Here is a 22,560-nt window from a genome sequence, read left to right on the forward strand (position 1 = left end):
GGGAAATGAAGTAACTGCAAAATGACGTATAATTTCTGCGTCCGTCGCATATAAACAGTAGTCCGGCGACTGCTGTGAATGAGGAGTTGTCGTAGCGTTGCTTTGTACTTGGTTTCAGCACAGACAGGTCATGTACAGGTTGGTTTTAACGATTGTATAATGTTCGCAAACGCTCTTAGCTAAACTGACGGTGTAAACCGGAAACTGGACAGTTTGTAGTGGAGCTTGAACCGGCAGGAGCAGACACCAGTGTTTCTGGACTTATCATTTATAAATGTAAGTACTGGGTACATGTATAATACGTCATTGCTGATACCAGAGCTGGATCTAACTGATTATCTGATTATTTTCAGTATTACTATAATTTACTCGATAAAACGTCGCTATTTATGTACATATTGTCACCATCATTGTCAATTATGAATCTAAGCGCGCTGTATACACAGTTTATAGACATGTATACATTTCTAAACTACACATAACCACCTGTATTATGCATATAAAGTAATCTATTACACTAACCATTCAATAATAATTCCAGCAGTCTCACTCTCCCTACCCTTTGCCCTATTGTGTTATTGTTTACAATTTACACAAACATTTTGCCTCGTAAATACACCTTCTTGTTTGTACATAATAGTTCTGTGTTGTTGTTGTTGTTTTTGTTACATATCTTTTTCAGATTTGTTGTTGTTGTAGCTGTATGTCTATTTCATTTCCTCATGTGAATTGTTCCTGGAACTATGTCAACAAACCAGTCAGACTCCTTGTGTGTGAGTCTGTTTCTGGGCGTCACAAGTTACCACAGTGAAAACAGCATCTTCAGTTTTCTAAACTATGTGAATAGGAGGCAAGAGGCTTAAAATTATCACCAGTATTCATCTCCTTTTTTGGTTGTATAACAGGCATTATGAATCTATCTATCTATCTATCTATCTATCTATCTATCTATCTATCAGTGTAAACAATGGAGACTGCACGACAGTACAAGACAAATGAACAAGCAGATTGGATCATTGCATTGTGAATTTATACCTGTACATACTGTATGTGCATACATTATTCTGTTTCAGAGTTTTTTTTTCATATGTATATGAAAACAGAATCTTCTCTCTTCCAGATGATGGAGGATTTCTCTGGTTTGGCTCTGCCTCCTCTGTTTGGAGGACACATCCTGGAGGCTGAGCTGGAGCCTGGTGGCGTGGAGCTGGGGCCAGGAGAGGTAATGTTAATGATCACAGTTATGGTGATAGTAATGTTGATGCCAGCAAGTGGGAACACGTCGTCGGTCCTCTCTTTGCCACAAAGTCATGAGAAGAATTGTATCCAGCTGCCTTTGTACTAATTGTACCAGTACCCCAGTTTTAACACCACCTCTTAGCCCTGTCTTTAAAGAAAGAGGCTACAGTCACACCACTGATCCAGCATTTAACTTAAATATGCCATAAATGTGATCTATGTGCAAAAATGGGGTCAAAATCTTAATTTATAGATAATGACAAACTCTTTGATGTAGATTAATGGTTGGAGAAAGGATCTGTGAGAGTCGACTGGTATTGTGTGCATTAATAATATGGAGAGGTATGTCAGATCAAAGTAGGTACATAAAGACACCATTAACACACAGAAAAGATCTCTGTAAAAAGGTTTTTCTGAGTTCCATTAATATTGCCACAACATTAAATTAAAATAGTTTCCACTGTTCCATTTGAAACACACCACCAAAAACACACAGACAGCCAAACACAAGACAGAAACAGTGGTTGTTTTCTCCAGGTGGAGCTGGGTCCGGGAGGAAATGAGCTGCTGGAGAGCACAGCACAAGAGGATGAAGAGAGAAGAGCGCTCGATAAGAGGAAATATCTGGCTCTGAGCAGGAGATGTAAAGAAATTGAACAGGTGTGTGCAAGCTTGCATGTGCATGCAAATATGTGTGTTATCTTGCACACACTTCCTGTCTGTGTGACTTGTGAAATGTGAATATGGGTTTTATTTGACTTTAGTTTCTTGGTGCAGTACTTATGTTTTAATTTCTAATATATTTTCTTCCAGATCAGCTGATATTATTGTTTTACTGCCAGAGCAGGTGCAGAACAGACAGGGAGGCATTTGCAATATGATGTTTTTTTAAATAAAGACTATGAATTTTCCTGATTATTCTATTTCTGTGTTGTCTTATTAAGTAACATATGTATAGAAAACTTTTTCCTAACATGTCAATTCAGCAATCAACTAATACTACCAAATATATGTATCTGTAATCAGTCCCTTCTCACACTGTAATGTGTCTTTTTCAGGTGAATCAGAAGATTCTTGGTCGCCTTCACCAAGTACAGAGAATAACAAGGCGCCTGAAGAAAGAGAGGCGGTACAGTATCTCCATTTTCTTTCATTTTCTGACACGTTTCCCGACTTGATAGCCCATCTGAAGATTATGTTTATCTTACAGATTTCTCATGAAGACTTTAGACGCTCATGGGGATGACTACAGAAACGCCCAGCTCACTATACTTCTAGAGGTGAGAATTAGATAGACCGGTATCAGTTTTGTTTTTTTGTTTTTCTTTCTGAAATGAGTAGAAAGCAGCAAGTATTTTTTTGTCTTTCACGCCACGTTATCAGTAGTAGGATGGAGGTCTTTAATCTAGATATTGACACAGGACCCGTTCAACAAAATTGATGACAATGCAGGACTCACTTTAGTTTTTATTGTATTCCAGTTTAGATGATACAAAGTTAAGTTGGAGCTTTAGGTCCTAATAAATAAATATACTAATATAGCTTCTTTAATGCCTTTTACATTTAACATTGTCTTATTTCAGGAGGAGTCTGGAGCCCATTTAGATCCTGCTGCAGGAGTGGAGGATGAGCAGCTCAATGGTGTGTCTGGTTCCACTTCGTCTGCAGCTTTGCATCACGCTGCTGGACCGAAGAAGAGGAGGCACCGAATTCCACGACAAGAAAAGGATAAAGACCAACAGGTAGATGAAGAACTCTGCTGGAGTGCTGCTGTCCTTTCAAGCATATCAGTTTCTTACTATCCGTGTCGTGTGTGAAGTTGTAAATGCAGACGGGTCCCCTTAATGTCAGCAGGCAGAGTTGTGACTGTGTGGAAGAACCGATTTCCTGATGACTCGTGTTTCTGCTTCTTTTTGCAGACTGAACCAGACATTTCAGTGCTGGCAGAGACACATTTTGGAGAAATGCCCAGCCCAACCTCTCTGTCTCACTGATCGTTGCACTGCCCTGGATATGATGATGATGATGATGATGATGAAGTAGCACCCAGACTCTTTAACTGTTCAGTAGATCTCTTAGCCAGGTTTTGCACTGTCTGTAGTTTTACTTGAACATTGAGAACAGATTGAAATCATGTAAGGTCAAATGAAATGTTATTCACCTGGTACATATATACATTTGTTTTGTACAGATTATTTTCTTTTGTCATATTTTGTACTCAGAGTTTATGACAACACAATATTGTGGCAAACTGTGCAACACATTCCCGGATCTATCAATGATCTCATGATTTTATATCAGCAAGCAGACTTACGCTTAGTATTGAAGAATTGCAGAGTGTTATTTATGATGTGTTTTTTTTTTTATTCTAAATTTGAAAACTCTTGTTTTCACTCGTGTGTTCACATCTGCCTCAACAATTTAAGCTAAAAGAACTGATGCGGCCTCAGTCGGATGTGTTTGTTTTCTTTTGTTTTTAAACCATAGTTGAAATTGTGACAGGCAGAAATAAAAAAGAAGTGTGTCTTCACCTAGTTTCTTTAATTTGACGACGACAACAACAACAACAACAACAACAACAAAAAACATCCCACTTCAAAGTCATTAATCATGTCAGTCTTCCACAGAGGATGGAGTTTCCTCAGTTGTCGTGGAGATCAATTTCAAGCTTCTTGTAACCATGAATGATTGTGGAAATCTATATTTATCTTAATTAAAAATCTGTGACATTATCCACCTCAAGGGATAATAAAGATGAAGTGAGAAGATGCTCCAGTAACGAGATGATGGGATGCACTTGTGGTTTTGTGTCTTGTCTAGCGGATGTCTCTCAGTGACAGGCGTGAGTTCTGTCCAATCAGATGTCGTGGATTCGATTTAGGGCGGAGCCAAAACGCGGAGGTGGGATTTTAGCTACCGTCCATCTTCAGCTACATTACAGTGAGCGAGCTTGTCGAAAAGAAAACACAATTTGGAAGTAAAGAAGACTTTCTGGAATTAGTTTTGGCTGTATTTGAAAAAAGACAAACGAAAGCCCATACCCTAGGTAAATGTCGTAAACAAGTATAAATCTAGATGCTCGGGTTGACCCAGTTTCCCTTTTTCCTAAATTTGGCTAGCAGGCTAGCTAAGCTGCTAGCTAGCATTTTATGCATTAGCTAGCCAGAATGTTAGCTATATTAGCTTGCAGGTTAACGATAAGAACGGATTCTGATATATTGTGCCTTTCACAACGCTAAACCACCATATGAAAGCTAAACTGGACCCCAAAATAATGATGCATGAATATGACATATGACCATCTATATGCTCCGTGGTACTTGTTGTGAAGCGGGCCAGATAGTAACCGAGCGAGGTGGACGAGCTAAGAGACTGGCTAGTATTAACGTTAGCTCAATAACGTTAGCAGGCTAGGTGGCTAATTTTAGCTGACAACCATGTCAGTCATATTGCTGATAGCATGATCGGCTACGTTCACGAAAACATAACGATGGACAAACGGGTGCACAGAAGTTAATGCAGGAAGCGCCTTTACATCGTGAGGAGATAACGTTGTTCGTGCAGCTAACGTTTACTGGCCAGCTAGTTGGAGTAACGTCAGCTCCACTCTCAGGAAACCGATGTGCTGATGGCTCTGTTGCAGGAATTTGTGTATTGTTTGAACGATGTATTCATACACGTTTGGGTTTCTGTGCACAGCTAACTTTGTGGCAGACGGAATGTGGACATTGTCGTAGTCAGAGCCATGGCTGACAAGAGAAAACTTCAAGGTAAGACTGTTGATGAAACTAATGTTGCACAGGATCCATCGCACTGAGCTGCTTGGCATCTTGCACACGGATCCAGAACTTTAGTGGATATTTATGTGCAGTGATGTTGGATCACATCTTTCATCTCCACAGGGGAAATCGATAGATGTTTGAAAAAAGTAGCAGAAGGTGTAGAACAGTTTGAAGACATTTGGCAAAAGGTGAGAGATTTTTTGCATCCTGCATTTGTCTGATAGTCCATCACAAAATTGATGCATCAAAAAGAGACTCATTTATTTGTCTATATTGTAGCTCCACAATGCAGCCAATGCAAACCAGAAGGAAAAATACGAGGCTGACCTCAAGAAAGAGATTAAAAAACTACAGGTAAGACAAGCTAAGGAACACATTGTCCTTTGTGTCTTTTTGAAAGTGATAATGTGATTTATTATTGACACCATCTGTCTTCCCAGCGATTGAGAGATCAGATAAAAACATGGGTGGCCTCAAACGAGATCAAAGACAAAAGGCAGCTAGTCGAGAACCGCAAACTTATAGAGACGGTATGTTTCTCCCTCAGTTGCTAATTTAGGTTAATATTGCCTCTGTAATGTATCTCAGCCCATCAAAACAGTCACAAATCATTTGCGATCTTTCTTTCCTCAGCAAATGGAGCGGTTCAAGGTTGTAGAACGGGAAACAAAAACAAAAGCCTACTCCAAAGAAGGCTTGGGGCTCGCACAGAAAGTGGATCCAGCTCAGAGGGAAAAGGAGGAAACGGGACAGTGGCTAACAGTAATACATCCTCTATTATCGATACCTGTTGTACGTCTTGGTTGCCTGAATGTTTCTTGATGAGCTTTTCTACCTTGTGCTGTAAAGGGAAGAAAAAGTGTAAAAAATCAAGAGGAGAGAATTCCTGAAATCTATTTATCAAGAACTTAACTACAATTTTAATCAACTATGTATTAATAAATAAAACAGTCTGATAAAAAAATCTATTTTAGGAAGAATTTTTAATCAAATCCATTAACATCCTTTTCCTCCTCTTTTCTTGCAGAACACGATAGACACTCTAAATATGCAGGTGGATCAGTTTGAAAGTGAGGTGGAGTCTCTTTCAGTTCAGACGAGAAAAAAGAAAGGTGACAAAGAGGTAAGTCCTCCCTTCTCATTTTTGTGAGGATGTTTATTTTTTACACATCCACTGTAAAAAAATTAGCTTCAATGTTTGCCGTAAACCACGTGCTTGTCTCCTCTCTCTTTCATGTAGAAACAAGATCGTATTGAAGAGCTCAAGCGGTTGATTGAGAGGCATAGGTTCCACATTCGCATGTTGGAGACCATTTTACGAATGCTGGACAACGACTCGATAGCAGTGGATTCAATACAGAAGATCAAAGATGATGTTGAATACTACATCGATTCCTCCCAAGACCCAGACTTTGAGGAGAACGAGTTCCTGTATGATGACTTAGACCTGGAAGACATCCGTGAGTTGTGGAGATGTTTTGATTCATTTAGGTGGTGAACATCCTGGGCTTTAATAACAAAATCACCTGTCTCTGTTCTTTCTTGTTCTTGCAGCTGCAGCATTAGTTGCAACTTCTCCGTCAGGTCAGGGCAACGTGGAAGATGAGATGTATCTCCACTCCAGCAGCACTCCCACTTCCACCACCTCCTCTTCACCCATCCCTCCATCCCCGGCCACTTGCACTGCTGTAAGTTCTTGTCTCTGTTTAATGAAATCTTGGGTCAGGGTGTAAAGTTAATGTTTCCGACATAATTTTGCACATTCTCCTTTCATAATTTTGCATTGAGTTTACCCTTCTACAAGACGCTTTGTGTTATAATCCGCTGAATCAACGTTTCAAAAGTGGATTGTCATATCAAGGTATCTCCTCCCATAGGAGAACTCAGAGGACGATAAGAAAAGAGGACGATCGACAGACAGTGAAGTTAGTCAGGTGAGAGGCTCTCATCTGTGCTGTGCCAGTAGCTGAACAGTTTAGTACAGCGCTCTTCATCCTTGGTCCTGGAGAATCATGGTGGCCGGGTTTAAGGAACACACGCTTTCTCTGTGGGACCATGGTTGGAGATTTCTGATGTAGTTTGTACCCTTTCCTGCATATTTGGGCCTCAGTAGCTCACAGTTAACTTTGCTCCTCATAGACTTTGTACAGCTGTGGCTGCCCTCAGGACAGTTTTGTCTGAAATATCTTTTTTCTGGTGCTTTTTTTAATTTGCAGTCACCTGTGAAGAACGGCACGCCATCCTTGCTATCTTCCTTCTCTTCCTCCACCACCTCTGGGTCCTCCTCGTCCTCCTCACTTGTATCCATGGCGAGTGTAGTCGGCGGCATTTCTGCGGTCCCCACAAGCAGCAGTCTTATAGGGAGCTTCAGCAGCGCAGTGCAACAACATCAGCATCAACCTGCGCAACAACAACCGCCGCCAATCCTACCACAGCAGCAACAGCAGCAGCCACCTCAGACAAAACCTTCTGTCCCCTCAAACAACACGCCCAGCCCGCCCAGCAACCCTCTTCTCCCAGCCTCAACTGCCCCCTCTCTATCCACGCCCACCACACCTATTTTATCTGCTCCCATCTCTCAGTCTCAGCCCACATCTGGGCCCACCCCGACATCCAGTTTGGGACTCAGCCTGGGGCTGGGATTGAGCAAAGTTGGCATGACGGGTACCAGCAGCACCAACCAAATGGCTGGTTTAGGCCTGGGTGGCCACCCCACTTCTTTAAACACAATGGCAGGGCTCATTTCGGGCTCCACACCTGCCCCCTACGCTCAGGCAGCAGCATCAGGAGGCTTGGGTCTGAGCAGCACCACCCAGTCCAGCATTTCTGTGGAGAGCAGCACTTCCATCCCCACCTCTGGCTCCAGTGGAGTCACAACCAACGGGGCGGGGACAGGGCTCGGTTTGCTAGGTTCCAGCCCGGCCCACAGCTCCTTGAGTGGGAGTATTCTGAGTCTGGTTCCTGGGCAAAATGTAGCCCCCGGTGCCTCTCAGGTGCCCCCGAGTTCTGTCAGCACTACCCCCGGAGTAGTTGGCATGATGGGAGGCAATGGAGGGAATGTCGGCGTGGTTGGAGGAGTAGGGGTGAATGCTGCTCCTGCTAGACCACCCAGTGGACTGAAGCAAAATGGAAGCACAAGTATGTTAGCTTGTCACGCTTGCCCTGTGTGACTCTTTATTTGTTTAAGTCAACATTGTGTTCTCTTTCTAGTGTTTGTTTTTTAACTTTTCCCTCATCTGCCCACAGGTTACAGTGCTGTAGTGGCAGAGAGCTCCACAGAATCAGCTCTAAGCACACCGAGCCAGTCACAAAGCAGCCAACCCTCATCTCTCAGTTCTTCAACAAGTCAGCCGTGAGTTATCCGTCGTTGATTGCTTGAACTGCAAACTCTGCACACTTCTTCTCATTCTTCATGTGGTAACTCATCTCTCTCTCTCTCTCTCTCTCTCGGTGCAGGATGGACAATGGTCCCAGTTTAATCAGCTCCATCACGCTGCCTCCCAGCTCTCCGTCCCCCTCGTTCTCAGACAGCACACCTGGAGGAGGGAGTCTCCTCAACGGGCCTCACTCCTATACACAGGCCTCTGAGAGCCTCAAGGTGAGGCATCGAGCAGAGTTTTGACAGAGGGGCACGTTGACTGTGATAGAGGGTCTAATTGAGTAGTCAGAATTTGCTACTTTGGGAATACTTGTGGATACTATTTAACCGGAAATCTGGGGAAATGACAGAAAAATATAAGGGTTTATTTGCTCAGACTGTATTTACCATGTCATATGGGGAAAGAAACAAACCTTTGACTAAATCACAATCTGAAATAATTGAAAACCCTTCAAATAGAAATCAACAGTGTAGTTCAGCTGAACTTAAAATAAGTGAGCTGATTCATTTTTGGAAATGTTCTGGATATTTACCAACCCTTTGCAACTCTAATGTGGATTATTACCAAATGACCATGCTGGCATTGGTAGTTTCTTTAGGTATTTTTGTTTGGTACATGACTGAAGAACGTTGATGTGCTCTGCTGAAAAATAGCATTATTAAAAATATCCCAGGCTGCCCATGAAGCTCTGCCCTGGGCCACATGTATACCAAAACCAGAAGCCCAATGTTTTAAAATATGTCAGCTGTGCCAGAAAACTGAATCCTGTCTCTTTTGAATACGATGCTCAGTACATACAGGTCATGTTGTCTAAATTTTGCTGGCTGCATGTCTTTAATTTTACGCAGGAGAAAGAGGATTGTTGTTTTCTCAGTGTAGCATCTATAATAGTAGTCGTTTGCATAATTCATTTTCTGGACTGGTATTTTCTTCCTAATGCTCCGCTCTTTAATGACCATAACATGATAATGAGGTTTTCCTCACTCCTCAACTTAATTCTACTGAGTCAGCCACCCTGTTCTCATGTTGTCTCCCGTCTCTTTTCCACCTCAGGCTCCTGAGCCTCTCAGTTCTCTTAAGGCGATGGCTGAGAGAGCAGCGCTGGGATCAGGCCTGGATGGAGAGATTCCCAACCTGCACCTGACAGACCGAGGTCGGAACGGTCAGACATTTTTTCTTCACGAACTTACTGAAGAATAAGCAGCTCGTAATTTAACACTGTAACCTGCTGTCACTTGCATGTGACTATGAAGTGAATGTGTTATATCAATAATAAGTGATGTTTTTATTTGTAAGAGCTTCTTTAGTAGATGATGCTGACTAGGGGTCGACCAATATGTTTTTTTCAGGACTGATAATTGCAACCAATATACATTTACAGGAAAAATTAAAATCTTAGTCTCAAGTTTGAGAATGACCAGTGATGGAATGTAACCAACTACTACTAAGTACGGTACAATTTTACAGGGTCAGTATTCGTTCGTGTGTTCACAACCTGGAAAAATATATCGATTAAAATGAAGTATTTTACAAACATTAGTTGTACAAACACTGTAGAGAGTCTGTACACTATTCTTGTCACTAACTCAATCCTTTTTTCTTTTTTTGTCGTTTTGTTTCTCTGTAGATATCTTCTCTGGTTCATCTGCAGCGCCCGGCACACCCGCCGCCCCTCAGCCGTCCGTGTCGGAGGTCAGCATCCCGCCCTCGCTCGGGGTCTGTCCACTTGGCCCCACCCCTCTCCCCAAAGACCAGCTCTACCAGCAGGCCATGCAGGAGTCCGCGTGGACACACATGCCACACCCCTCCGACTCTGAGAGGATCAGGTGAGGGCGCCACGTCTTTTCATAACCCAGTGATGATGCATCCTCCATGGTTTATTAATGAATTGAGAAATGGAAAAACACAGTGCCGGGCTTTAAATCTGCTTTACAGTAATTAAAAAGAAAAAAAAAAGTCATTCATAATTAAATTTATAAATGCTAAATGTCTTTGATTTTATTTTTACTGTGTATCTTCATGTCTCCTGGACAAAAGAAAGCCTATTACATAATCTGCACATCTGTTATAACCTAATTCAAGGACAAGTTTGGTAATATATGGTATATTATTATTCCCCCAAAAAATCACATAAAAACACCACCAGTTAATTGATCCTACTAACAGGTGATGCGTTTGTAACTCAAGCTTGATACATTTGATAATCTCTGCCACAGAGCTCCATTGTTGTCCTCTTTGAGTAATATTTCCTAAAAACTAACATCCATCTGATTTAGGAGATTATTTATCCTTTAAAGCATACTTAGGTGACTAATATGTAAAGTCTTAAGTAAGATATAATATGCTTTGGGCTGAGAGCCAAAGACGTAAAGTTTTGACGGACAGACTGTTGTGGAATTTGTAGACAATAACAAAAATTTAGAATATTGCCAACCTACCAATCTGGTATTTTTAAACCTGGATTTAGACTATTTGCAGGTTTTGGTGTGTAAGTGATTCATACTGACCAAAGGCTTTGGAATCAGTCCTGCAGATCACCTCAGCAGCCGCAACACGGCTGGGGAAACTCCAATCATCAAAAGTTGTGTCCACAAAAGTGTTTGTTTTTACCACTGACAGGCTGAGGTTGTTATTCTAAGTATCTGACAAGGTTATGGAAATTATAGACCTTTTTGTTTAATAATAAGATCCTTTTTGTTACCAGAAGTCCTGCTTTCAAAGCTCACAAGGTGCATTGTTGCAGATGTTGGCTCAACTAGATTGTAAAAAATCAGTTAAATATTCAGTCATGACTTAGGAAATAAATTCTTGTTGGCAGTTCCTCTAGGTAAGCTCCTCTCTCCAACTCTGGCTAAAGGTTTCCGCTGTTGTCTTGCTGCAACAATTCTCTTCTTCGCAAGCGAGACTTCTCCACAGGAATCGCTTCATTATGTTGTCAGACACTTAGAATAACAACCTCAGCCTGTCAGTGGCAAAAATGTGCACTTTAAGTGGATGCAACTTTGACCGTAAACACCCAAACAATGACTTTAGTCAGTATTTTAACTAGGGTGTGGATGCATGGATAGATGTAGTTGCTTTGGATGGTGGGGTGCTGGTTTCCTTCATGATTGAACCCTTTATTTGATCAGTTGCCCCTTGAGCTTTTGCTATGGATTTATAATTGTTTGTGCTTCTGTCCTGAAGGCAATACCTGATGAGGAACCCGTGTCCCACCTTGCCCTTCCATCATCAGATACCGCCGCACCACTCTGACTCCATAGAGTTTTACCAGAGACTGTCCACAGAAACACTCTTTTTCATCTTCTACTACCTGGAGGTAAAGTCATGCACACACTCACCCCACCCGCTCCATGTTTAAACCTCACTGTTCATCTCCCAGTGATGTATGAAAGTCTTTCTTGAAGCTTAATGGTGTATCTGTCCTGCCTCTTTCAGGGCACCAAGGCTCAGTATTTGTCTGCCAAGGCTTTGAAGAAGCAGTCATGGAGGTTTCACACCAAGTACATGATGTGGTTCCAGAGGCACGAGGAGCCCAAGACTATCACTGATGAGTTTGAACAGGTGCAGACTCACAGTTCACATTTCGTCTGTAGAGGCTACTGTGTGGGTCCTGTGTTTGAGCTTTTGAGTGATTGTTCTTTCCTCTCTGCCATTCCTCCAGGGCACTTACATTTACTTCGACTATGAGAAATGGGGCCAGAGGAAGAAGGAGGGGTTCACCTTCGAGTACAGGTACCTCGAAGACAGAGATCTGCAGTGACTGACAGAGGGACGCGAAAGGACAGAGAGAGAGACAAAACGTGCTGCTGTTGACATTCCGAGACTGAACTTCAAAACTGTGGATAGAGATTGTGATGTGTAGTAGAAACCCTCTCCTAAAATGGAGACTGGTGTCTGTATAGGCTGCATCTCGGCGTGAAGCCCTTGCTGCTCGTGCAGCACTCTGCTTTTGACAAAAACGCCCCATGGGCCCGATCAAACGCGTCGCGCTGCAGAAGCTGGAAGGGCTCTCATTAGAGATCTGCGTTTGTGCCTGTCTGTGTGCACACTCAGTATGTGGCATTAGGAAAGCCTACCCCATGCATGTTTCTCATGTTTTGTTTTCTTTTTCCGTTTCAACAAGATTCTCTGTACCACCTACCCAACATGAGCCTGGAACGCCTTTGACTTGACACAAAACAAACCTTGGATTTGATTGTTGAGTAAACTGCCCTTCTTGTATTTACTGTAATTTTGGTGGTTTAGACTGGGGAGGTACAGTGGACATTTAGTCATGGTGTGTAGGACTGGCTTCTTTTAAGACCCTACGATGCCTGTTGAATATGGTCACTTTTAGAGATAGTGAGCGTTTATCAATAGTTTTATTGATATTGTCTTGGTCGATTTAAAACGCTGATTGAGAGTGACCGCAGGGCCTCTCCCTGTGACAGGGAAAGAGTCCTTATTGGACATGGATTAAATTGCTATGCAATTGAACTTGTCTCTGACTCCCTCTCTTTACAAATAAAATGTTTTTAAGTTAACCTGTCAAAGAAAATGCATTATTATGGCGCATTCATGTTTGTGACAAATTAATAAACTTGTAAAATAAATCTTAAAAATAGGGTTTGAGACATTAATCTATTAGATATTTGATTCTTCCGCCATTGAGGAATTCTCATCATCCTCAATGCACAAGGCCACGCTAAGCGTAGTGAATGTACCTGTACCCAAATCACCTCTTAATTACTCTCAAAATACACAGATCGTATTAGATAATGAATCTGAGTTTGGTTTGAGTCAACTTCCCACCTATAGTTTCAAGTTTTATTCTCTTCTGTTGATGTTACTTCATCCTAAAATCCACTGTGTTCAATTTACCACCTGATATTTGGAGTGAAGACCCTATACAGTGAATGTGCACTGATAAACTGTTTACATGTAGAGCGAAAACACAAATCCTAAAGGTCCGGTGGTAGATTTAATTTGTGGATCCAGTAAGAAATGTCTCATCTGCCGTGGTTGTTCATGTGCTTTCCTGAAGAACAATAAGATTTAATCTGGTTCTGAATCTGGAGCGGGACAGATCCCACCTTTTCTTGGCCGTTTGAATGGGGAGAGTATTAAACTGAATCAGATTTTTCCATTCAAGCAACCATGAAAACTCAAGATCTGTACTGCAATTACAATTTTCTGTTGTGTGTAATTAGTTTTCAGGCTTTATTTGGGAGGGAGGGGGGGTGAAAGAAGTGAAAATAAAAGGAAAATACAGCAAAGTTATGAGATTTGCCTTTTATAGATTCTATTTTTTGGGCTTTTGAGGTTTTCAGAAAGGGAAGGTCAGCTAAGAAATTGATAAAATGTGAATTTCAAGACGTATTTACAATTTTTTCTCATCACAGTTCTGCATGGGAGATGTCATAAAAACGGGGTTATAACAGGATTGTAAAATTTCAATAAATACTTTTAAGAAATTACAAGTCAGTGTGTCGTGTAAAGTCCTGTCATTCCTACACGAGGATATGGTTTCACTTATTTTCCACTAATTTTAGATGAGCATGGTTTTGATTGACTACAGATTCTTTTATAAAATAAAGTGTGTCTGCCGAGCGCGGTGGCAGAGAATCAAGACCAACGTCAAGCTAACGTTTTAAGACTTGATGCATGCATTTACTGTGGACCATCTGTTAAATGGCTAAAACAAACTTATTTCACACCAACTCAACATTTTTTCCTTCTCGAGGGAAGACATGAAATCATATTTTATTCACATATTTTATTAAAATGGAAAAATCAGATAAAGTCAAAAACAAAATACACGACAGCACAATGTCGGACAAATTTAAAAATATACTATTGGTGCAGTGTTGAGTGCAGCTGTCCCTGTGCGGGATGGTGTGTGTGTGTGTGTGTGTGTGTGTGTGTGTGTGTGTGTGTGTGTGTGTGTTCACATCTTGGATTCCTTCTTGACTTTGAGGAACTCTGCCATGTTAGAGAAGTATTTCTGGTTGGCTTCAGCCACCTTTTTCTCTGCTGCCTGTGGATTCACGATCTCCAACCCCTGCAGAGGAGAGCACAACGATTAATTAAAATATCAATCAATCTTTATTTATATAGCACCTTTCAAACCAATCAAAATGCAATTCAAAGGGCTTTAAAAGTGACTGAAAAAAATATGGAATATTAAGAAAATAAAAAGGGATTGAGACTAAAATAATAAAAGATAAGGAATAAAGATAAATAAAGCAAAAGAAATAATACAAATAAAGTAAAATATTACACTTAAAAATTGGTTTAAAAAGTTAATAAAATAATGATGATGAAGAAGAAGAAATATTTATGATTAAAAAAAACAAATTAAAGTTGGTATTAACATTAAAACCATAAAATTCTAAGACACAACATAAAGCCAGACTGACTATATAGGTTTTTAAGTTTAGGTTTAAAAGTATCAATATAAAAAAAGAGGACTTCTTTTTACCTGTAGAGGAGTGAAGGCTACACTGGAGCTGGTTCCTGAGGAGCGGTCTCTGACTGTGGACTTTCCTCCGAAGCTCATGCTCTGCTTCTGCAACGTCCTCTGTTGTGGACAACCAAACATTTCAGACTTAAGCTTAAGAATCTGAAATAAAAACAGCATCTGTTTCTGAATGCTGGAGTGAAAATGAGTGATGAATAAGTTTACCTGGAGGGATTTGGAGATTCTGGCCTTGGTGGCCTCGTTGACCTGAGCCTGCCTGACTCGCCCGCTGCCGCTCTTCCCCAGCTGACCCAGACTGAAGCCCAGATCCTCCTGGTACGCATCGTCTTCAATCTGCAACAACACATCAGAAATTCTGCTTCAAGTCTCACTGCTTACGCTTCTCCAACCAGAAATGCACTGATGTAAAACAATATAGAATCGTGTGCCAACTAAGATGCAATCTAACTTGATTTTTAAATTGAGCTCTAACACTGCAGTGTTTGAGAACTTCCCTTCCTGTGAGGATGAAAACATTACGCCTCATCTTGCTGCAGTGGTTTTGCCGTAAACATCTGAGGTTAAATTACGATTCTGCCTCGAGGCTGAAATATTAGAGCAGACTTTTGTCTCTCAGGTCTTGGTGCAGTATCTGTTTTGTTGTTGTAAATGGATGAAATCAGAAGCTGCTTTTAGCCATCATCCTCTCAGGAGTTAGAACAGCCAACCAGAGGAACTGAGGTGAAAAACACAAGCCTCATGCAAAGAGATTGAATCTGTGTGCGTTTATATTTAGACGCTCTGGAAGGGAAGAGCATCCGATGTGATGTTTCTGTATATTGTGTCTTTATGTAAAGCACAGTTCTTGCATATGAGATGTGATGGATCTAAACAAATGATGTAGGTCACAGTTAAACAGAATTCATGCTGATCATATTATCGCCTGAGTTAAACAGCAGTAAGCACGGTTAAACAAGAGATGACAGCTATAGGAGACTAGACAGAAAATATCTCCTGACCTCTGCGAAGGTCATCCTGTTGGCATGTTTCCTGATCTCAGTCAGCCCGAGACGCTCCTTCATCTTTCGATACCTTCAGATAAAAAGAAAAGAGCAGCGGTGGTTATACTGTATATATTTAGAGTTGATGGTGGTATTCTAAACTTGGCTATGCATGTTATGTAAGCTTCTTGTTATGCTCCAACGTGCAGCTCTCTCCACTTTACTCTAAATCTGTGGCCTGTTCAGCAGGACAATGCATGTGCTGAGCTAACAGATTCCCAACCTTCTTCCTCCTCTCTTCTTCCTCTGTCCGTCCAGCGGGGCTGGCAGCGGTTTGACCTGCTTCACCGGTGGAGGCTCCTGCCATTTATCAAACTTCCTCTCGATTTCTTCTTTTAGATCGTAACCAACCTGCAAAAAAAAAGTTCATGCAAGGAGTCAGAAATGAATTAAAATTGTCTTTATTGTTTTTGCGTGCAGCAATGTTAATGTTAAAATGCTTTCGAGACCTAATTTAATACTGGTAGTGTTAGAGAGGTGTAATTTCAACTATATGGAAATGGTTGAGGCTTTAATTTTGGAGTGCTTTAGTGTTTTATTTTAAGATATTTGCTAAATGTTGGTCCTCCGCATACATAAACAAGGTTGAGAAAACATTATAGAATTTAATCATTTTTTACAACTCATAATTAATTCAGCATTAATGTGTATTTGGATGGTCACCTTGCCGTCTGAACTCTCATGGAAACTGTCCACTCGGCTGGCCAGAGTGCACTTTGCAGCGACCAGACGAGCCGCCTTCCTCCTGAGGTCCTGAAGACAAGAATGAAAAACAGGTATTAGCTACGAGGCCCCTGTGTTGGGTTCAATGCACAAAAACACTACAATGTGTGTTTATTGTTAATAAATTTACTCACAGGCGGTAGCGACTGCACAACATCACAGTGATAGATGAAGCCAGTGTGGGGCAGCAGGGAGGTGCTGCTGAAGCCAGACAGGGTTCTTCTCTGCGCTCCCAGCAGCATCAGATTACAGGCGGGCATCTTGGAGAGGTTTGTGAGGCCGCCAGCGATACCTGCAAACCAGAAAGAGAAGAGAGGAAAAAAAATATTGGGGTTAGACAGCAAGGACAATCTACATTTGTAATCTCACTGTACTGAAAAGAAAAGAAATGTTAAAATCTGGTGTATTTGCATCTCTCACCCATGATCTTGGCTGCTGTTGACGCTCCGACGATGGTGGACAGGTTTGGGGCAATGAATGACATTCTGGACTCGACATATTCATATATCCTGTGTTTAGACTGGTTCAGCTCCAGAGCCATGTCACAAGCCTCCTCCAGCTGCTTCAGTTCATCCTCACTTAGCTGTGACCTAAAACCACAAAAATACACCAAGTCAATGTGTGGAGAAGTATTTAAAGGGTGACCATCACCCTCAGCAGTGACAGTGAGGATGCATTCTTTTGGATGGGAGCGATAGAAAATAAATAAATGTAAAAAAATTGATAAACCACAGAGGTCGGTCGACTCACCCCTGTGTGGTCGAGGCTGTGACGCTGACAACCATAATAGTGGCGTTGGTGAGGATTTGCTGCAAGGTTTCATTGTTCTTGCACTTCTCCAGATTGTTTCCCAATTCCTAAAGGGGGAAAGACAAATCGAGAATGATGCTCAAACCAGGTGCCGCTATTTTACTTTTAATCATAACATTTAACCTTTGCAGCATGACTGATAACAAAAACTCAAACTGCTTTCCCATGACATAAGGTCAGAGAGCCTCACTCTCATTTTGAAACACGATTTTTATGTTTGTTTAAAAAAGGCAAATAAACATTTCAACTCATCTCACCTTGACTGTGCGGATGTAATCAAGAGAATCTGGCACCAGAGACTCGAGCTCTGGGAACCTCTTGGAGTATTTGTCCCGTGTAAACTTGTGAATGATATCTGAAAAACACAACAAAAGTCTGTTATAGAGATCAAAACAACATTAAACCCTTTACATTTTTAGTTTTTATTTTACAAAACCGTGAACAGTCAACTCACTGAGCTCATTGTCGATCTCTACTGTGAGGTTATTGGCTGCCACGATCAGTCTGTATTCTGGGTCAGACTCGACGGGACCTGAGACTAAAAGTAAACAAAAACAACAGAATCAGAACAAGTTTATTTAGATTCTTGGTTAAATTCCAACTGGAATAAAATGCTATGAGTATCTTCTTAAACCATACAGCATGTTGTCACACTCACCCTCAGAGTTCATGCGCTGCTTTCCGACATACACAGAAATTTTGTCCATAATCTCTGAAAACTGAAGACAAGAAGTGAAGATTATAACCAGAACAGACACATTACTATAATAAACATCCGCATGTGTGACACACTCATATTATAACTCACCTGTTTGCTATTGCGGAGCTTGGCAATGGATGCAACACTCTCAGCTTTACTGTAGTCCACCTCCATCTCCTCTGGGATGTCCTCCAGCCCTCCCTCTGCCATTCCCTGTGTCGCCTCTCCATCACTCTCCCCTTCCTCTCCCTCTGGATACAACCCGTCCTCCCCTTCATCTCCAGCCTCCTCCAGGTCAGCCAGGAGCTCGTCCGCCAGGGACATCTAAAATCAGCAGCATATAGTTTCAGGATGTTAGAGGTAACTGGCTTGATTTTTTTTTGGCACAAAGATCAGTTTCCAAAACGAAGTCCAAGGACCATTAGGGGTCCCGACTGTTATTGAGTGTATGGCGGGGGGGAGGACTGCATAATGGCAAATCATACTGGTTATATGGTTCACTAATATTTCTGGGTGCAAGGTTTTATTTTTTCACGTCCCCAGTGTAAGCGACACCTATGAATAAGATGTTTTATAAAAAAGTATCAAAATCAGACTATACATAAATCCGAGGAATCACAATCTGGTTAGAGGGACAAAAATTTAATTAAAAAAGGTGCAGTATGTAAAATCTTTGTTGAAAACATTCAAAAAGTAACTATAATTTGCAACTTAATGGGAAGAAAAAACAGCTTTGATGTCATGGCATCTGTGTCCTGTGTTGCAGAGATATCTACTGAAGTTCGCATGCTAACCAGCTAAACCATGCTGGTTCTGGCCCAAAGCTTCTGTGCTCCAAGTCTGGACCACTAGCTGCGCGACTAACTGAGCTAACTAGCTAACAGCAGCTACAGTTAGCGGTTACTCTACTGATACTGATACTCTACTATATGTTTTGAGGATGACATCAACATATGGTCAATTCTTTATATAGTGCACCTTTAAAGACTCTGGACATAGCAGAGAGCAAAAATACATTTCTGTGACACGGTTATGTTTGTTTCTGCCCTCTCTAATTTCTGAGTTTTTCTTGTGAAATACTGGTTACTTTTACTACTTCAGCTCCCCAAAATCCCTTAAAATGACTCAATCTGACAAGTGATAACCTGTGACAGTACAAATTGCTTTACTTTAAAGGGATTACAAGCCAAATATACTAAAAGTCACTGTTTCACAACTGCAAATAATTGCTAGTTTTCTATGCTTGATTTAGATGTAATTTGTTATTTGTGTTTTTGTGAAAACTGTTCATAGGTTTGGACATTTTAGGACATAAACATCACTCAAGTTAACTGTTAACTCTTTAAAAAAAAACCTTTACATAAAATAGGATTTATGCAAGTAAAACATGTAGTTACACATGTGGGGTTTGTTAGTAAAACTAGCTGGAGTTCACATGATCTCACGGTATGACGGTCCTGTTCAGACCATGAAACAATATCAACAAACTTAACACAGAATAAAGTATGGGGCAGAGGAAACGTGAACTTGTAGCCTTTAGTGAAAGACGAGTCCAACAGTGTTTGTATCGTTAATCTGGCGAACGGTCTAGGCTAGCTAACGTTTGCTAGCATTAGCAAACGTTGTCTTGACGCAGCCGGCCAGGTTACTTAACGCTTTTTAAGTGAAACAAACTTACCTTTGAGTCAAACCTCCGGTCGACTACAGAAACAAAAACAAATGCGTCCAATGGAGGCTCTCACTCCTTCTGCGTTAAGTTAAAACGAGTCGTTAGACGCTGTACTCCTCGTCAATCTGCAGTCAACTGTTGTATCGTTTTGTCGCAGACTAAATACGTCACAACCTCCGCAAGGCTTTCTGGGAAATGGTGTAAACCCACTGTACAAACGTAAAGGTGTGTTTGAAAGCGGGCACGTGGGTGTTCTTGGTTATAAATACAGCAGTTTACGATTACAAAACAATACGATTTATTGTCATGAAACAGTTCAGTAAGAGGTTCACATTTTGAAGTTTTTATTTCCCCTTGTTTATACATTATCCCTTGAAAACCATTCTTTAAACAATACAGGTTTTAAACCAACATTTAAACAGACTAAACAAATGGACTAGTTGGATCTCGACTGCATGATGGACTGTTATTAGTAGAAAATGGGGTAAATTAACAGATACACAAACAAATGGAGTTATTTACTGATGAGAGGCTTTGATTTTTCATGCTAAGCTACATTAACGGTCATTAAACAAGGTAAAAGAATGACAAGACAGCTAAAAATTCATAGACAGTGGAAAATAATGACACATTACAGGACATTGTTCCATACAGATTGGCATATATTAACAAGTAAAATTATACAAAATACTTTTTTAGCAATTAAGACGTTTGGGAAAATATTTTGATTTATTTGTTATGAAGATCTTAGAGAAGGTATAACCTAGATGCATTCTGTCCCAAACAAATTATAGCTAAGTTAATATATATTAATCGCAGAAAAGCAAATAAATAAATTGATTAATAAATAAGTAAATAAATAACCAAATAAATAAAATATTGCATGGAAACTGGCTTTACATAAATAAAACAATGTAATAAATATATAAATTAATCGTAATAAAAGAAACCCTTTTTAGAACTGAAAGTATAAAGAAGCATAGCTTGTTTCATTTTTCGTGCAGTCTAAGAATACATCTAAAAGTAAACAGCTCTAAAATGATATTGTATACACTTGTATTATGATATTTGTACAAATGCAAATGAGTATTCTCAAATACAGGAGTCGAGTGATTTCTGTCCCAAACTGCTGCCTACAAGAACAACTGACTGACTGCAATGAAAATCGTCTTTAATAAAGAGAGGGCTGGAATCCAAGCGTTTACATAGACAGATGAATGACTAAAGAAAGTGCATTCCCCTGCACATCTGGGGAATAATAATACAACAAAATGAAGCAGAAAAAGAGAAGGTAAGCTGGTACACAGCAAGACTCCCACTGCATAGCTGTCAAATCTGTTTCAGATTTTACAAAGCTCCAGGCTCCTCTTCTCCTAACATACGCTGCCTTTTCCAAAGACTTTTGTAGCCGAGGGGCTATGAATAAACTCTGTAAATAGTGGCAGGCAGGAGCACAACAACCCCGTCATACAAAATCCTGTCGCTGGTAAAACCTGGAATGTGTCCAGCTTTTAGAACGGGAGTCTCATTCTTTCAGTTGCCTATTCAATAAAAAAATAGCCTCTGGGTGAATGGCTGGTTGTTGGGTTTAATTCACTGGCCAGTCCAAGAGGGTTCAGCTCTAAAGGTTCCCACAATGACGTGTAACATCACACCAAGTGGGGGTCGTTGGCAGGGCTGACAGTGAAGCGTGATGATGTCACTGGATTGGCCCCCACAGGCGACCTGGGTTTGTGTGATAAATCCTCTTTTCTTTTTGATTCTTTGCTCTTTGGCCCTGATGGGAAGAAAAAACAAAATCAAGCACTGTGTGAAGACCCAGTCACATGAGATGTGCTCCCCTAAACCATCATTTTACCCCAATTTTATCATTAGCTGATGTTCATAGCAGGTCAGAACAAACTCACCTGGATTCATTGGGGAGACCAGAACTTAGGCTATAAATTCAAATGTGCTATTCAATATAAAATCTATTCTTAAATCTTACAACTCCAAGTAATACTGTGGATTAAAGAGTTTCATTGTCTCGTCTCTTTGTCAGTCATTTCAGTGTGTTTATAGCTCATATTGTAACCCAATTTATGATTTGGACCTCAGTTCATAGGAAGCTAGAAAGATCTGCATTATTTTTCCCTGAGTAACGTTGGTTATTTGTTACGTTAACTATGAACTTTAATCTTAATGAGCTGAATTCCTTTCAGGCTGTGGGTAAGAAAAGCACAGGGACAACCTCTGTTTTATAACTTCATCACCTTAATGTCTGCTTCTTGAGTCACAAATATCCAGATGTTAAAGGCATCAAAAATGGGATCACAGATGGATGACTGAACAGGCCTACTGGGTACAGGCTCAGCACCCCAAGGAGACTGGGGGCCCCTAGAGGCTATATCCCAAGTGACTTTTCACATTTCTTGTTGAAAAGTCACAGAGTTCAGTTAAAAGTATGTTTATTTGCTCCAGGTCCTCGTCAGCTCCTCTTTTAAGGGTATCTGCCAAACAATCCGATACAACAAATTGTTTCTGTTTATTTTTTCCTTCATATTACAGCTGCACAACATCCGCAGGCTACAGTATCATTTTATTAAATAAAATTAGTAAAGCAGTTTAAATCAGTATCAAATATCCATCATAAACAGGGGGCCAGGGCCAGTTGTCTCATAATCTGTTCATGACTGTGACACGTGTCTTCAATAGCACTGACACGTGCAGTGAGATATCATCACCAAACCAAATACAAGTCAGAAAATAAAATTG

At 40.8% G+C, this 22,560-nt stretch overlaps 3 protein-coding genes across 4 annotated transcripts; 2 read left to right on the top strand and 1 right to left on the bottom strand.

Moving 5' to 3' along the window:
* The first annotated feature begins 87 nt into the window (after positions 1 to 87).
* tfpt (TCF3 (E2A) fusion partner) lies at positions 88 to 3,769 on the top strand. Its single transcript, XM_073486157.1, has 7 exons — positions 88 to 276; positions 1,121 to 1,222; positions 1,777 to 1,899; positions 2,298 to 2,368; positions 2,450 to 2,519; positions 2,823 to 2,981; positions 3,159 to 3,769. Exons 2-7 carry the CDS (start codon positions 1,121 to 1,123, stop codon positions 3,231 to 3,233), a joined length of 600 nt encoding a protein of 199 aa, XP_073342258.1. The 5' UTR covers positions 88 to 276; the 3' UTR covers positions 3,234 to 3,769.
* A 425-nt stretch (positions 3,770 to 4,194) lies between these two features.
* On the top strand, positions 4,195 to 12,880 carry cnot3a (CCR4-NOT transcription complex, subunit 3a). 2 transcript variants are annotated; one of them, XM_073485308.1, is made up of 18 exons: positions 4,195 to 4,285; positions 4,939 to 5,009; positions 5,142 to 5,209; positions 5,301 to 5,375; positions 5,462 to 5,551; positions 5,655 to 5,783; positions 6,049 to 6,144; positions 6,262 to 6,481; positions 6,576 to 6,709; positions 6,899 to 6,955; positions 7,238 to 8,159; positions 8,268 to 8,373; positions 8,478 to 8,619; positions 9,455 to 9,563; positions 10,029 to 10,227; positions 11,588 to 11,720; positions 11,840 to 11,965; positions 12,066 to 12,880. In XM_073485308.1, exons 2-18 carry the CDS (start codon positions 4,985 to 4,987, stop codon positions 12,162 to 12,164), a joined length of 2,730 nt encoding a protein of 909 aa, XP_073341409.1. In that variant the 5' UTR covers positions 4,195 to 4,285; positions 4,939 to 4,984; the 3' UTR covers positions 12,165 to 12,880. The 2 variants fall into 2 exon arrangements, with proteins under 2 accessions (XP_073341409.1, XP_073341410.1); XM_073485309.1 differs by having other exon boundaries at positions 9,455 to 9,554; positions 12,066 to 12,260.
* A 1,259-nt stretch (positions 12,881 to 14,139) lies between these two features.
* On the bottom strand, positions 14,140 to 19,972 carry prpf31 (PRP31 pre-mRNA processing factor 31 homolog (yeast)). Its single transcript, XM_073485256.1, has 14 exons — positions 19,816 to 19,972; positions 18,246 to 18,461; positions 18,096 to 18,156; positions 17,892 to 17,975; positions 17,695 to 17,792; positions 17,378 to 17,484; positions 17,048 to 17,217; positions 16,762 to 16,919; positions 16,568 to 16,657; positions 16,128 to 16,255; positions 15,863 to 15,935; positions 15,069 to 15,197; positions 14,865 to 14,963; positions 14,140 to 14,444 (listed from the first exon to the last, which is right to left on the bottom strand). Exons 2-14 carry the CDS (start codon positions 18,459 to 18,461, stop codon positions 14,331 to 14,333), a joined length of 1,527 nt encoding a protein of 508 aa, XP_073341357.1. The 5' UTR covers positions 19,816 to 19,972; the 3' UTR covers positions 14,140 to 14,330.
* Between the last annotated feature and the right edge of the window lie 2,588 nt (positions 19,973 to 22,560).

Source organism: Pagrus major, chromosome 17 (genome assembly GCF_040436345.1).
Source record: "Pagrus major chromosome 17, Pma_NU_1.0".
NCBI classification, from domain to species: domain Eukaryota; kingdom Metazoa; phylum Chordata; class Actinopteri; order Spariformes; family Sparidae; genus Pagrus; species Pagrus major.